This window comes from Homalodisca vitripennis, chromosome 3, assembly GCF_021130785.1.
Source record: "Homalodisca vitripennis isolate AUS2020 chromosome 3, UT_GWSS_2.1, whole genome shotgun sequence".
NCBI lineage: Eukaryota > Metazoa > Arthropoda > Insecta > Hemiptera > Cicadellidae > Homalodisca > Homalodisca vitripennis.
Window position 1 is genome coordinate 66743448 of NC_060209.1, and position 16553 is coordinate 66760000.

At 35.0% G+C, this 16553-nt stretch overlaps 1 protein-coding gene across 2 annotated transcripts in view; it reads right to left on the reverse strand.

The window, feature by feature from the left end:
• Positions 1–10254: 10254 nt before the first annotated feature.
• Positions 10255–16553, reverse strand: part of LOC124357007 (histone acetyltransferase KAT7) — a 244431-nt gene continuing 238132 nt past the window's right edge. The window contains exons 11-12 of one of the 2 annotated variants that reach the window (XM_046808375.1): positions 15515–15653; positions 10255–11351 (exon numbers count right to left, since the gene is read on the reverse strand). In XM_046808375.1, the coding sequence (XP_046664331.1) occupies positions 15534–15653 (120 nt within the window). In that variant the 3' untranslated portion in view covers positions 10255–11351; positions 15515–15533. Of the gene's footprint in view, positions 11352–11416; positions 11614–15514; positions 15654–16553 lie in introns of those variants that run through there. The other variant, XM_046808374.1, reaches the window with a different exon arrangement.

Below are 16553 nucleotides of genomic sequence, written 5' to 3' on the forward strand. Positions count from 1 at the left end.
ATTAATGAGGAGAGAGCCGATTTCCTTTTTATAAGCAACCTGCTTTTTTTCTAGAAATCGATAGATATTTTTTCGTAACAAAGACATCGAACGTCAGCCAAGATAATGTTGTTTAGGTAGAAATGGGCGGGTATGAAAAGGGCTAAAAATTGTAAACGATAATTTTTTCTCAGATAATATCTTTCTTAGCTTGATACATTTAAAATTGACCGTAGAACACGCAAATAAATATTAAATCAGGTAGTCTCTGTATCTAAGTTGTATAACTGTGGTATAACTATTATTTAAGTGCCTAACAGTAGTTTTTAAGTGTCTGAGGCTATAAAAATATAATCTGAAAAAAATTGATATTTATTAAACAATTATTTCTTCTTTTCGACGTCCACCAAAACTATAGTAGGTGACGATTGATTTCTTTCTTAGAAAGAATACCTCTATCGATTAAAAAAGAAGATCGTATTATCTGATATTCCACCACCATTGATTTATCTTGCTTTAGGAAGATATGGTTGTTCCCCATATACGAGTATAAATAGAAGAAGAAATGAGTTATAGGACGAGCTGTGATACCTACAATACTAACTACTTGGGTGGCCTGAGCTTTCCCAATGGTCTACATTCTTCATGCTTCCAAATCCTATACCAATTATGAAAGTATCTGTCTTATCATAGCACATTTCAAATCCATCTCATTCCCATTCTCTAATTTGTTACTGCTTCATCTATGTTTATGTCAAGTATTTTTCTATAATCTATAATCCTTCTCTGTTACTATGCATGTAAAATAAGGCCTTTGTAGTACCGTTCATAATTTTTAATACCTCCCTTCTCTATTTTCCTATTTACGACCTGTGTGTCTCTGCATTTTATAACAGTATAAAAGCAAATTATGTTTAGACTTCAAATTTTCTGTGCTGGGATAGTATCGTGAAGATGAGGGTTTTAATGCTATAGTGTACACACATTAACAATAACACATGTTTACATTTACTGGCTACATGTACCACATTTAGGCTCGGTTGTTAAAATTGTATTTTGGCGATTCGTCATCAATATTTAACCACATGTTTTCCTTTGTGAATTAAAATCCTTAGTATATCTCTATATTATATAGACAGATTGCATATTTATGCCAGGAGAGTGGTATCACCTTTAAATACAATGATACTAAGGGAAATGCTATCGGGGTTTTTTGGTTGGGTTAATTAAAACATTAAAAGCAATTTCCCTTTAAGACAACTTTATTAACGACAAAATTATATAAAAATCTGTTTTATCAATAATTTATACGCTCGCGCGTAATAATAATATATTTTATATGTATGTATATATATAAAAGGATGTATACAAGGACACACACACACACACACACACACACACACACACACACACACACACACACACACACACACACACACACACACACACACACACACACACACACACACACACACACACACACACACACACACACACACACACAATATATATATATATATATATATATTTCACATATTTTATATGTGAAACATTAAAACCACATCCAATTCGGTTTTGTGTTATCTATCTATATATATATAAAACACAAAACCGAATTGGATGTGATTTTAATATTTCCAATGGCAACTTTTTACATACCTACTGTATCTAGTGGGATACAGGATTTCTATTTCCTTATTTGTTTAAAAGATACATAAAACTGCTTTGTATTAATTTTGTTTTTAAAGCTATGGCGCTTAATACGATTAAGCGCCATTTTTGCACTTTATGATAAAAACTGTTTTAGTCGTCCTGTAAAAAAATTAAAATATAGATTTTATTTAATTATCATCACAATGTAATCATACTATCACGTTTATGAACAAACACATGTTATTTACTTGTACTGATACAGTCACTAAGTTCGAGGTTAACGTAGTAAAAAAACTTAAATTATGCGTCAGCTGATTGTGTCTCTTTTATAAGGTAACGAAAAACCATCACTTAACGAACCAAAATATCATTCAAGCAGTATGATGAAAATCAGCATTATAGAGTACATACTATCTGACAGTCTTTCCATATCGCTCGTGCTTACCACAACGCATCGACCGCAGCCATCCGCTATCTAGTAACCGGACGTCATTTTGATTCATTCACAGATGCTGCCATAGAGAAGAGCAGTTGCACTCATACGCTCGTTTTCTTCCAGCAACACGCCTTCCCGTCTGACAAAGCTCATTGTTTGACTCAATATCCAGCTCCAGACACACTGACGGTGCATTTGTAAACGAACACGGACTAATTTTTCACGTAAAAGTAGAAAATCCACACAATATTGATCATACCATGTCATAACCCCAAATATACGACGTTAATTTAGTTTTGTTTATGGCTGTTCAGTGTTGACCAAATTTTCGATCTTGACAGCTATATAAAACGGATAAAAGGGGAAGATAAATAACAATATATATAATAGGGGAATAAGTGCGATGATAAAAAATGTAACATTAATCTCTTCTCATTTACTAGATATAGGTTGAACTACCTGACATCCCCAGGAGGGTTCACATTTGGCTGACCTCCAGTTGAACCTACTCTGGGTACAACAAGACCCATGTGTCAACCAATGGCAACCCGATGGATGTCCAGGGAGCGGCTTATCACCAACCGCAGATGTCGAAGATATTGGGGAGGAAAGGTAGATCGATAGGTTTAGTCTACTGCGGCCTATTGTAGTTTGGTGGGGCTCCCTAATTGTTAAAAGCAGTTGCTAGCCTGGACGTAACAGTGTGCTATCCCTGCGCGCTTTAACTGAAAAGGCTGGTTCAGAGATGGCCTCCCGAAGGGGAAGAAGTTCCAAGGAGACGACTGAGATATAGTGCTCGCAATCATTCCCTATGGATCTGGGCAGGAGCGGCCCCTATCCCCAATCTTATCCATCCTGAATATTCACATCAAAAGCAAGAACAAAGTGTAATGAGAGGTTTCTCAGCCTCTTTTCTCTAAAGAAAAAGGAGTATCTGACACCGTAAAAACCTCAGACCTCTCAAGAAACCGAGACGTAAGACCCAAACTTGCTGTCTTAGACGATGAAGTGATCGTGCATGGAATAAACACGATTTGACTTGCTCGACTAGACAATGGAAGGAGAGAACAGAATCATGAATGACAAAACCATCTTCGACGGAACTTGTGGTAGTGACGTTCCTAACCACTGACAGGGAACAAGCTGTTGACCCGCTCGTTATAAACAATCCCATGAGCCGCAATGTTACAAGAAGCCGGCTGTAAACCGCTCAACCGCGACAGGTTCTAAATACACTCGCTTGCTTTACGACTTCGCACGGGACGAGCAAAACGCTACTAGGTCTATAAATAAGTAGGGACCTTATAATATTCCATTCATTACCATATCACTACAGTTTCTCCCTGCAGACAATTCGCTGTGTATCTATCCGGTTACAACTTAAAACCTCAAACATTTTAGCACTTGTAAAAGGAATTGGATGTATAGTCAAGGCAAGAATATGTTTTTGGATTACATCATTTTGCTGAGCTTATTCAATGAGCCTCATTTGTAGCCACATAATGGCATTTGTTACATTAATTTAATATAATAATTAATTAACATTAATAACTGGATTTTAGTATTTTACTAAATCCAAAGTCCTAAGGCTGGAAATCAAACTCAAAATTCTGTCCTTGAATTCCCCTTAAAATTCTAGCATCCAGGAGAACTCCATTATATTGAATAGGAAATTAGTACGAAATAATGCTAGGATATCTTAAAATTAATTTATTTAAAAAGGTATGGCACGCTGTAACCACTTGTGGAAGATTCTATACTAGACAGAGTCCAGACTACAATTTATATACATCATTGCCTTAGATGATATCTTTGATATTTAAAAATAAAATTGTAAATTATGCGTAATTAATGAACAATAATAATTATAAATTATTAACAGATATTGAAAGTAAAAATAGGAAACAAAAGTACTGTAATAAGCAATTAGCAACTCAATTATAACCCAATCGATCATCATAAGCCTTATAGGATAAATAAGTTATTTTGTCGGATGTTACATGTCATAGTGATTGATTTGCCATTTATTACACAGGGCGAGGTAGACAACACGTGAGGTATGTATTGTGATTACATCACATCACGTAGCTGTAGCATTTTTTGTTTCCTTTTACTCCCAAATTTACCCCATTGAAATTAGAAGAGAAACCACACAAATAATAAACAGGTAAATAAGCTCTGCACAGAAGACAGCGTCATATTATTGAATATCTGGCAGCCGCCGGTGAGCAGGAAACTCAGAACAGAAACCATATAAATAATAAAAAGGTAAAGATTCACCTCTGCACAGAACACAGTGTCATATTATCACAAATCTATTAGCCGGTTACCAGGGAACTCAGAAGAGAAACTATATAAATAATAAAAAGAGAAGACAATATCATACTATCAAGAATCTGGCAGCCGGTGAGCAGGAAACTCAGAAGAGAAACCATATAAATAATAAAAAGGTAAATAACCTCTGCACAGAAGACAGCGTCATGTTATCAAAAGTCTGGTAGCCGGTGAGCAGGAAACTAAGAAGAGAAACCATATAAATAATAAAAAGGTAAATAACTTAAACTTAACAAATTTTAAAATTCTTAAAATAAATTATCTAAAAATGTTTAAAATAAACAGATTGATTTAAAAAATCTTAAGTCAAATATAAAATCAAAGTTACAGACCAGTTAACACAGGATGAAATAAAGCAACAAAAGAATCCAGACAACAACAAAAACACGCTAAAACTTTAAACTAGTGTCAAAGTAACTTCCCCAACCGAGTAAAACTCAGATGTGTGCATTACTGTCTTGCAAGTTCTGGTTGATATTCCTTTTCTTCCCTCGTTTATACAGAAGCTGTACGAGTACTATGATTATAAATTTCTCCGCTTATAACTTCTACTACAATATGGTTAACCCACTTGATTGATTGTTAAAATTTGATATAATCTTAATATAATTAAAATTATTATATGTTTTTAATTGACTCATGACTGCTCTATTATTATTATCAATACAGGTACAGTATATTACCAAATATGGTTAATGCAATGTATGTAAAAAGAGATGTAATATTAAGAAATTTGGCATTCCAAAAAATTTGAATTAAATAAGATTTCAAACAGTTCTTCTGACCTACCTCAATAAGATGATCTTATAAAACAAACGTTTTTTGAAGCAAATATGTGTAAAAGAGTTATCCAGTAATTCAAATTTTGACCTTAAAATCATGTCATTGTGAGTAAAATTAATTACAGTTTATTAAAAAAAGAAGTTAAAGGATGACATACATAAAGAACTCAATAGTCGGGATGTCAATACAGGGATTCCCTTAAGGGCGGAATCAATAGTTTTCTACACTCATTTGTTGGAGACCGTGTCAGAAATAACCAATAATAAAAATCGGAATATGAAATAGCCTAAGAAGAAATATAATGTTCATCTTCGAATTGAATGGAAATAAAAAGTATAAAGTAATACATACCTGGTGTGTGTTTTAAAATATTTCTTTAAATTCCCCCAACATGGCAGATATCTGGTGATGTGTTGCTGGTTGTCCTAAGAGAACAAAAAACAAACAAACAAACACGTATGCACTATGAACCAGCCGTCAGCCACCTAATGGGAGTTGTATCTGAATCAGCCAATGAGAAACACATCAGCCAAAAAAATTCTAAGTCGACAATTTCAGCTAAATAGTCGTTTTATGTAGGTTGCTAATTTCAGTTTGATTATATCTAACGAATGGTTTGAAGTGAAGAGCTAGTAAATATGACCTGTAAAAAAGTTTTGTATTTATAACTCTTATAATACATTCTCATTTCAAGCCTGAGCCTGAACTCGCTTGAATGACGACCAATATCTTTATCGTGGGATATTTTACTATCGATTTAAGGAAAAACGAGTTTATGGTCAGAGGTGGCTGCTATAACCAAAGCATGGACCACCGTATCAAAAACAGTACTGTATTCGAGTTATCGTTTTTAATCTAAATAGCCTAAGAAGAAATATAATGTTCATCTTCGAATTGAATGGAAATAAAAAGTATAAAGTAATACATACCTGGTGAGTTTTAAAATATTTCTTTAAATTCCCCCAACATGGCAGATATCTGGTGATGTGTTGCTGGTTGTCAAGGAAGATTGGCGATATTGAAGGACGTCTGGAGCTGTTTGCAGCAGTGCAGACCGCCAAGCCGTGTTCTCAACGTGACATCGGTCAAGGACCAGTAACATTAGGGTTATTTGTTAAGCCTTAGAAACAGGGTAGAGATCTGTTGATGAGTTGCTGGTTTTCAAGGAAGATTGGCGATATTGAAGGACGTCTGCAGCTGTGTGCAGCAGTGCAGGACGCCAAGCGGCGCACTCCAAGGTCACCTAGGTCAAGGCCCATCAACGTCCGTGTGTTATTTGTTAAACCCATGCCAACAAGGCAGAGATCTGGTGATGTGTTGCTGGTTGTCAAGGAAGATTAGCGATATTGAAGGACGTCTGCACCTGTGTGCAGCAGTGCAGGACGCCAAGCGGCGCACTCCAAGGTCACATAGGTCAAGGCCTATCAACGTCCGTGTTATTTGTTAAACCCATGCCAACAGGGCAGAGATCTGGTGATGTGTTGCTGGTTGTCAAGGTTGATTGGCGATATTGAAGGACGTCTGGAGCTGTTTGCAGCAGTGCAGTCCGCCAAGCCGTGTTCTCAAGGTGACATCGGTCAAGGACCAGTAACATTAGTGTTATTTGTTAAGCCTTAGAAACAGGGTAGAGATCTGTTGATGTGTTGCTGGTTTTCAAGGAAGATTGGCGATATTGAAGGACGTCTGCAGCTGTGTGCAGTAGTGCAGGACGCCAAGCCGCACACTCCAAGGTTACAAAGGTCAAGGATCAGTAACATCGGTGTTATTTGTTAAGCCTTTGAAACAGGGCAGACATCTGATGATGTGTTGCTGGTTGTCAAGGTTGATTGGCGATATTGAAGGACGTCTGGAGCTGTGTTGCAGTAGTGCAGGACGCCAAGCGGCGCACACTCCAAGGTTACAAAGGTCAAGGCCCATCAGTAACATCGGTGTTATTTGTTAAGCCTTTGAAACAGGGCAGACATCTGATGATGTGTTGCTGGTTGTCAAGGTTGATTGGCGATATTTAAGAACGTCTGCAGCTGTGTGCAGCAGTGCAGGACGCCAAGCGGCGCACTCCAAGGTCACATAGGTCAAGGCCCATCAACGTCCGTGTTATTTGTTAAACCCATGCCAACAGGGCAGAGATCTGGTGATGTGTTGCTGGTTGTCAAGGTTGATTGGCGATATTGAAGGACGTCTGCAGCGGTGTGCAGCAGTGCAGGCCGCCAAGCGGTGCACTCCAAGGTCACATAGGTCAAGTACCAGTAACATCGGTATTATTTATTAAGCCTCTGAAACAGGGTAGAGATCTGTTGATGTGTTGCTGGTTGTCAAGGTTGATTGGCGATATTGAAGGACGTCTGCAGCTGTTTGCAGTAGTGCAGGACGCCAAGCCACACACTCCAAGGTTACAAAGGTCAAGGATCAGTAACATCGGTGTTATTTGCTAAGCCTTTGAAACAGGGCAGACATCTGATGATGTGTTGCTGGTTGTCAAGGTTGATTGGAGATATTGAAGGACGTCTGGAGCTGTTTGCAGCAGTGCAGGACGCCAAGCCGCACACTCCAAGGTTACTTAGGTCAAGGCAACATCGGTGTTATTGAACGACTCCTGTGTGGTCAGTTTACATCATTATTACAAGTCGAGTCTGTGTATGTAGTGGGGTGGCAGTTATTTCATTTTAGTACAGCATTTGAGAGTGAATCAGGGAGACATTATTATTTACACAATGTGCCTCAATTAAGAAACTTATTGAATGGACCAGCAAACGTAGTTAACTGATTCATGGGTAAATAAATATAAAGAAAGACAAGTTTGGTCTGAACCACACAAAACAAAGCTGATTTTGTGGTATGAGTCTAATCTTGAGCAAAGATATGAAATATTGTAAAAAGATAAGAGTGTGATTGCTATATCAGATTTCAATGCAATTTTTGTACGAGGATTACAAGTTAAATAATGATAAAGGATAATTAAATGGATACAACAGTTACTTAGAAAATAATTAATTTATTTACAACCATTTTTTTGGATGCATAATACAAATACAGTACAATATTTAATATTTATTTGAACAGTAAATTTGAAACATAATTTTTTGTCTTTAAACTTAATTAATAACAGTAGATTTACAACATAATTATAATCTTAAATGCATATCTAAATGGTTCTGGAAGCATATGAGTTGTCAATCAAAGATTAATGGAAGGTGATACAACTGGCATGGTTATTTAAAGTAAAATAATAAATTCAGTTTTGAACTAGGAAACTATTTGATGTACTTCTTATTACAGATATTGAATTAAATATAAGTTTTCATAGGATTGCTACATCATAGAAATTGTACAGTAGAAAACAGTATTTATTATTTAAATTCTACTAAAAACAAACATTCTAAAGGTTTTCTTATCACAAATACAACCAATTTAAGCTGAATAGCCTCAATTAATGTAAAAAACCTCAAACTCTACAAATATACATACAAAAATTACACAACTTTAATTCACAAAGTAATGCACAGCAACAAATATTGGCATTGTTTTACTGTGATTTTAATTAAGTATTTTTAATAAATAACAATTACTATTATGTATTTTAAAATATTAATTTCTTATTTAGCCTTGTCCTAATGAAATGTATGTACACTTTAAAATTTAAAACAATTCTACATGAACGTATTGTTTAAATAGAAAACACTTAGTTATTACATTACAAAATTTACCTTAATCATTCAAAAAGTCTGCTTGCTATTTGAATAGTTATTTAAGAATTCTTTACTAATTTGACATGTGGACAGGTGAGATGGATGTTTGTAATGGAAATGATAGTTTGGCTTATCAAAAAGTACAAGATTAAAGAAATAAAACAATGCATAAGGAAAAGAACTTCCCCTGATAATATAAACCAACACACTGATTACTATGATTAGAATCAGTTTATATTTTTAGAATAATCAGTGCTGGTCTCATAAGCTATCTCTCAGACTAAATTTAATCTAATTCTATAAGGATAAGACTAAAAAGTTGATAACAACCTGTTTACAAAACTATTAATATCTTTGAGAGTATACAAATAATTAGATTTATCATAGTGGAAAACATGTTTTGTTGCGTTATGATCATGTAGTTTTCCTACCTTCATATTCTAATTTTAATAAGTTTAAAAGTTTTCAAATTTAACTATCATTAAGTAATCAGTGATGTATACAATCCAATTTTTTCATTTTAATATGGTATGTTCCTTAAATGATAGAGTAGCTTATATTCAGTATCAAATAATTTAGTCAATAAATAATATATGCATACACAATGAATAAATCCATCACAATACATAATATCTTTTAAATAAATAAAATCATAAAAATTAAAATAGCATTTGAATTCTTAATATTTTGAAATGAAATTCAGTCAAATATAACAATGAACCTGTAAAAAGTTGTTTTAAAACGTAGCTATAATACAAATAATAATGGTGTAGCTCATTATCATCCTTCTGTATACTTGTATGTTTTTTTCCTCAAACATCTACAACAAATTGTGTATAATTTATACATACACAATACATAAGTTGTTATAACTATACATCTTAATACTAACAAACTTAGTAATGAAAACAAATTTTAGGCTACTTTTTTACAAATAACGTCCATTTTATTATATTTATAAAAAAATTAACAAAACAGTAAAATATTCCAAAAAGAAACAACGCAACCTAAAACACATTTTGTTATCAGCAAAACAAAAAAAAAACATTGCAATACTTTTGTAGATTGATATGTTGATAAGCTCTCTTTTTCTTTCAGTATGTATATAATACAGTAAGAACCCTTTATATCAGACCTTACCATAAGTGACTCCCCAGGAAATCTGCCATTTAATTTATTATTGTATTCAGTATGGTATATACTTTCACTTTAAGATAAATATTTCACTAATGCTGTATACACGTTTTGCTTGGAAAAGGAGTTTTGCTCCTCTGGTTATCTGACTTTTCGGCATTTCGACCACAGGTAGAGTCGGATATTATGATTTCAACTGTCTTCAGAATGTTTTAGCGTTTATAAGTTGTACTATAATAATTAACCAAATAAAATCAGAAAATGAATTTTATTTCATTGATTTACATATCAGGTATAAGCATTATCTCTTTCACAACATCTGGAGCCTTGTCATATCCCTCCACATTAGTTAAAAATCCAATGATTCTGTCCACTGGTAAGATAAGGAATAATGGCTCTAACTTTAATAACCTAAATAACCTTATATTTAAGTAGAATATGCAATTTTTCTTCCACTTCACTATTGTATATTGTGTTAAAACCAAAACACATGATTAGGCTCAAACCCTGCTAGAAGGCAATTATTCATAATATTTTTATAATATTGGAAGTCTCATGTGCAAATCAAACATTAAATTTCTAATCTTTACTAGTATTAACAATCCTTCGAAAATTCCGTAAACAATTTCATTCTAAAACCAGGACATGAACAACAGGTGTGATAATATACCTACTTAATAAAATAACGTATACTTTAATATAATTATAAAGGTAATAAAAGGAATGAAGATACATTAATAAGAAAATTTTCACAAACAATCACTAGCCAATAATACAAATTTTGAAAATTTTGACATATAGAGGAAAAACCCCCAAATTTATCTCTCTACTAAATGAGATGAAATTCAGTATGTTTTTAGTTTTTTTTTATTATTTGTCTTTTGTTAATAGAATGGGTAATATGGCACAAACGATCACCTATTGCCTATTTAGGGTTGTATCACTTGGCCACTAATCATACAACAGAGGAGTTCGGCCAATGAGAAATGTTGATTCAACTAAACAAAATATTTATGCAAATGTACTAAAAAAATTTAAAATACAATACTAATCAATTTTGGTCTTAAAATACATACCCTGAAAATATTTAAACTAAGTAAAAAAAGTACAAAAAATGTTTGCATACAAAAATAGATTCACACTATCACTAATTGTGTTTTTTATCACATTAACTATTATTCCATAAAAATGTATAAATTCACATTATGTACATTGAGTGCGGTATATCGACACTGCCAGAAACTAGAAGAGGTAGAAGGAGCGGATGGCGCTGGCTGGCTTGTTCCATAACCTGGCCGTGATCTCTGCATGAGAGCTCCGCGCAAGGACTCAGCTGGACAGCTCCCCTGCATAACAACATCAAGCTACAGAAACTAGAAGAGGTAAAAGGAGCGGATGGCGCTGGCTGGCTTGTTCCATAACCTGGCCGTGATCTCTGCGTGAGAGCTCCGTGCAATGACTCAGCTGGACAGCTCCCCTGCACAACAACAATAAGCTACAGAAACTAGAAGAGGTAGAAGGAGCGGATGGCGCTGGCTGGCTTGTTCCATAACCTGGCCGTGATCTCTGCGTGAGAGCTCTGCGCAAGGACTCAGCTGGACAGCTCCCCTGCACAACAACATCAAGCTGAGGTGATCGTGTACTGCAGATCGAGATGTGCCTTGATAAGTGGCAGGGACGTTCACCAATATGAAACTAGAGGCAGGGACAACTTGCGAACTCATCAACGCAGACTGACATTATCGCAACACCTCCCTCAGCAGGTGGGTGTCAGACTAATCAAAAAGCTCCCTAAGGATATCAAAAACTCCAACAACCTCAATCAATTCAAAACTCGTTTCAGACGCCTGTTGGTATCTAGAGCGTTTTACTCGGTTGATAAATTCATGACGAGCCGTTGGGATGATTGAAAATCATGAATCCGAAGTCTGTGTGATTGTGTCGTGAGAATGCTGAGATGTAAGTATGACTGTGAGTGAATGTGTAGTTAGGATATATTTTATGATGCATTTTACTATTGCAATACAATTTTATATATTGTCAAACACGCAATAAAGAGATTAGGATTATGAGCTATAGAAACTAGAAGAGGTAGAAGGAGCATTTATAAACTTTATATTTTCATCGTTCGTACTTCGTTGAGTTGGGTTTTTTAAATAATTGGTTGGACATATCGCATCGAGTAATGTATTAGGTACGCTAAGCTTCAAGTTACGTATTTGTTTATACCGAGTTGGTTCATACCATCGAGTTATGTTATCACTACTTCGTATTATCACTTTGTGTCTTTGTTTGTACCGTTACAGTTATTCCCGCTCGTTTCACTGTTTGATTGTGCTGCGTACGTTTTGCTCTCCATCAAGTTACGTATTTGTTTATACCGAGTTGGTTCATACCATCGAGTTATGTTATCACTAGTTCGTATTATCACTTTGTGTCTTTGTTTGTACCGTTACAGTTCTTCCCGCTCGTTTCACTGTTTGATTGTGCTGCGTACGTTTTGCTCTCCATCAAGTTACGTATTTGTTTATACCGAGTTGGTTCATACCATCGAGTTATGTTATCACTACTTCGTATTATCACTTTGTGTCTTTTTTTGTACTGTTACAGTTCTTCCCGCTCGTTTCACTGTTTGATTGTGCTGCGTACGTTTTGCTCTCCATCAAGTTACGTATTTGTTTATACCGAGTTGGTTCATACCATCGAGTTATGTTATCACTACTTCGTATTATCACTTTGTGTCTTTGTTTGTACCGTTACAGTTCTTCCCGCTCGTTTCACTGTTTGATTGTGCTGCGTACGTTTTGCTCTCCATCAAGTTACGTATTTGTTTATACCGAGTTGGTTCATACCATCGAGTTATGTTATCACTAGTTCGTATTATCACTTTGTGTCTTTGTTTGTACCGTTACAGTTCTTCCCGCTCGTTTCACTGTTTGATTGTGCTGCGTACGTTTTGCTCTCCATCAAGTTACGTATTTGTTTATACCGAGTTGGTTCATACCATCGAGTTATGTTATCACTAGTTCGTATTATCACTTTGTGTCTTTGTTTGTACTGTTACAGGTCTTCCCGCTCGTTTCTCTGTTAGATTGTGATGCGGTCGTTCACACTTCGTTAAGTTACGTCTGTTGACTTGGAGTTTTTCTACACACTTTTTTACGTTCCATCCGGTTTACACTGCACCCCGACGTTTATTAGCGCTACACCATGTCCGTTTGTACCGTATTGTGGTGCGATAGGTAGCGAGAATCGACCTGTATCTATTTGTATTTTTATTGCTGAAAAAATTAAATACACAATAATATTCCATTACTATTTTTTAAACAACATCACTCTATACCCATTTTTTTCGCACTCGATCATCACCACTACACAGACAATTTGGATAGTAATAGAGCCATGTGACATATTAGAATTCATTCTTCATTACTTATTAAAATTTACTTAGAAAATAGCATATTTTTTATCTGTAATAATTTTTACTATGCAGAGTTGATTTATAATATTTTGTCGCTTCTGAAACATGTAATTTGCCTGAAACAAAAATTAATAAGTACTTTAATGAAATAAGTGAACTAAAAGTTGTTTATTATTTATATCTCAAAGTGTTGAGAATTATCATGCATTAAAGTATCAATTACAATTAGTTGTTTACTAAAAGTTCCTGGTAAAGGAAACCACTTTCCACAAAACAGATTTTTATTTTAGGAGCAATCACTTACTTCCAACATATTTACTTGTTTATGAAATATTTATTTATTTTGCTTAGTTGAATCGCAATCAGCTGTTGGTCTATTAACATACAAAATCTAAACTATATAATCTTTAGTTCTTGATATTGCTATCTATATTAGATAGCAATAAAACACTTTTAATACTGTTGTAAGTAAAGTTAACTATTAAAACACTCATTAATAAGCGCAACTTGGCATAATAACTGAAATCTGAATAGTAACAATTAAAATAATAACATACTATGCTGATAGTTTCTACAACACTGAATTCAGTGAGTTCTCTGGACTGTCATCTGACCACGGTGAACTAGTGGCCAGTTCTCTACAATCACAATGGCAGTGCTGATGGACTGGTGGCCAGTTCTCTACAATCACAATGGGAGTGCTGATGGACTGGTGGCCAGTTCTCTACAATCATAATGGAAGTGCCGATGGACTAGTGGCCAGTTCTCTACAATCACAATAGGAGTGCCGATGGACTGGTGGCCAGTTCTCTACAATCACAATGGGAGTGCTGATGGACTGGTGGCCAGTTCTCTACAATCACAATGGAACCAGTTCTCTACAATCATAATGGGAGTGCCGATGGACTGGTGGCGAGTTCTCTACAATCACAATGGAAGTGCCGATGGACTAGTGGCCGAGAGACCGCAACATAAACGACAACAGCATTTCGTCTCAAATTGGCGTGAAATTAGTCAATAACCTCCCGAGAGTATTGAACATCTAAACACTCAAAATGATTACATCTCCTGGCGTCAAAGGCATTTTACTCCGTTGAAAGGTTCATGATGGACCGCTGGGAAGTAAATATTTGAATATTACGTAATAGTGAAAGAGATATCATAGTTCTGATATCGAAGCGATGTCCAAAGCCTTATTGTTGGCTTTGTAATTAGTAGTATATTTACATTTATAGTAGTATTTACGCATTTTATGAACTATATGATTGTTTATGCAACAAACTTAAGGGAGATAATTACTTGTACAATTGCAGATAGCGGTTGTTCCATTTCCCCCACCGGCGATAAATGTTATTATCTGAAAACGTTTTTGAAGAATTCCAAAATTACTGGCCTGTACCTCAAAATGGTGTGAGACAAAGATGATCCTTTAACTGGGACGAAAAAATATCGTCCATTAAATTGAAATTTATTACACCAAAAAAGCGATTTCTGACGAGTCTATCCAAAATTACGATCGACCAAGCAAACATAACATTATAATTTCATTTTGATGCTATGTTGTAAAAATTCAACCTATTAAGACTTAGTTTTCATCTTTGGTCACAATGTTAAATGGGATGTAATCGATGGGTTATATTTTTAATGTGTACCACCACCTCCCTCCCCACATCGCCCCAAAAAGTGAATTGTCTCAGTATTACCAAATAAAGGTTGCGACTGAAGGGCCAGGTTGTCGCCTCGCACGCATGCATGTCCAAAATCACGAGCGCAGAAGGGTAGGACCAGCCCAACACCTGCCTTGTTCCACCAGAGTAATTCAGTAACGTTTTAAGCAATGCTCTGACAATTTCAGTGTATTGCTATACGCAGTTTTGTATAAGTGCTCAAGTTACGATGTTAACAATCTCTCATTTTAGGATACAATTATACATGGCAAAAATCAGGATTGATTGGATATGAGTATTGGGGGTAACTAATGGGGCGGTAATGCGACCGGTCCTAATCCCCTGCACTTGTGCGTGTTGGTGTAAAGCTACATGGTTCCCCAGCCGTAGTATCTACGGTTCGGTCAATGATTCTACTGACCTTGCGCCAAGGGTTGTCTTCATGTGGCCGCAGGGTTGTGGGGAGCTACGAAGGGAGTCCACCTCAGACACGTGGGGTCGATTTCCTTGTACGACGGTCCCCGCCGTTTAGTACGCTCTATGTACTCGTCTATCACATCCTGTAACACGATTGTAACAAACTTATAACATTCTATTGCAACAGTATGTTAAATTCTACTTGTATATTAGATGTTTGAAAATTGTCAGACCGTTGCTTTTGTTAGTAATTGTATTGAAATTATTCATGTATCAGAGTAAAATAATATTTTGAAAACGTCTCGCAAATCATAAGTGTTCACAAGCTTTCAAACCACTAAAAACACAATGTCTTTAACTTAGTATAACCAGGATAAACATTTATACAATTCAAACTTTGTATGTATATAAATCAACTTTGGCTGGTCCTTTTATCTTCATTTAAAGTTAAAGCAAGTTACTATTATTAGTGGATTGTATTTCAAAAAACACTTGCCTCGAAATTATATGGTTGTTACTTAATATATTATACCACATTGCTATGTTTTAAGATTAACGCAATCGAAACAATTGACAGATAAATTTCCTGAAGTGGTTTTTATTACTTCACAAGTAGAAATATAACTTACCAATACTCTCTGTTCAACAAACACAAAAGATACGTCTGACCAATCTGTTTAAATCGAAAAACCATCGAAAAGTCTTAATATTTATATATTAAATAAAGTAAAAAGCATAGAGATTCGGCATAGTTTATGTCAGCATACGGCAATCTTGCATGAACAAAATAGATGGAAATATAAATTTTAGAATGGCATAATCTCTATACCTTAAAAAAATGTTTTCGTAACGATAATAACAACTCATACACAAATCAGTAATTTTTAAACAAAATATTATTATTCCGAATTGAATTGAGAGCATGTTTTTAAATATTATGCGGGGACATTATAAATAATATAGATTTATTTAGTGATATTGAGTGACGTAATAAATATAATAATTTATTTATAGATCAAACACAAACTTGATAATAATGTTAA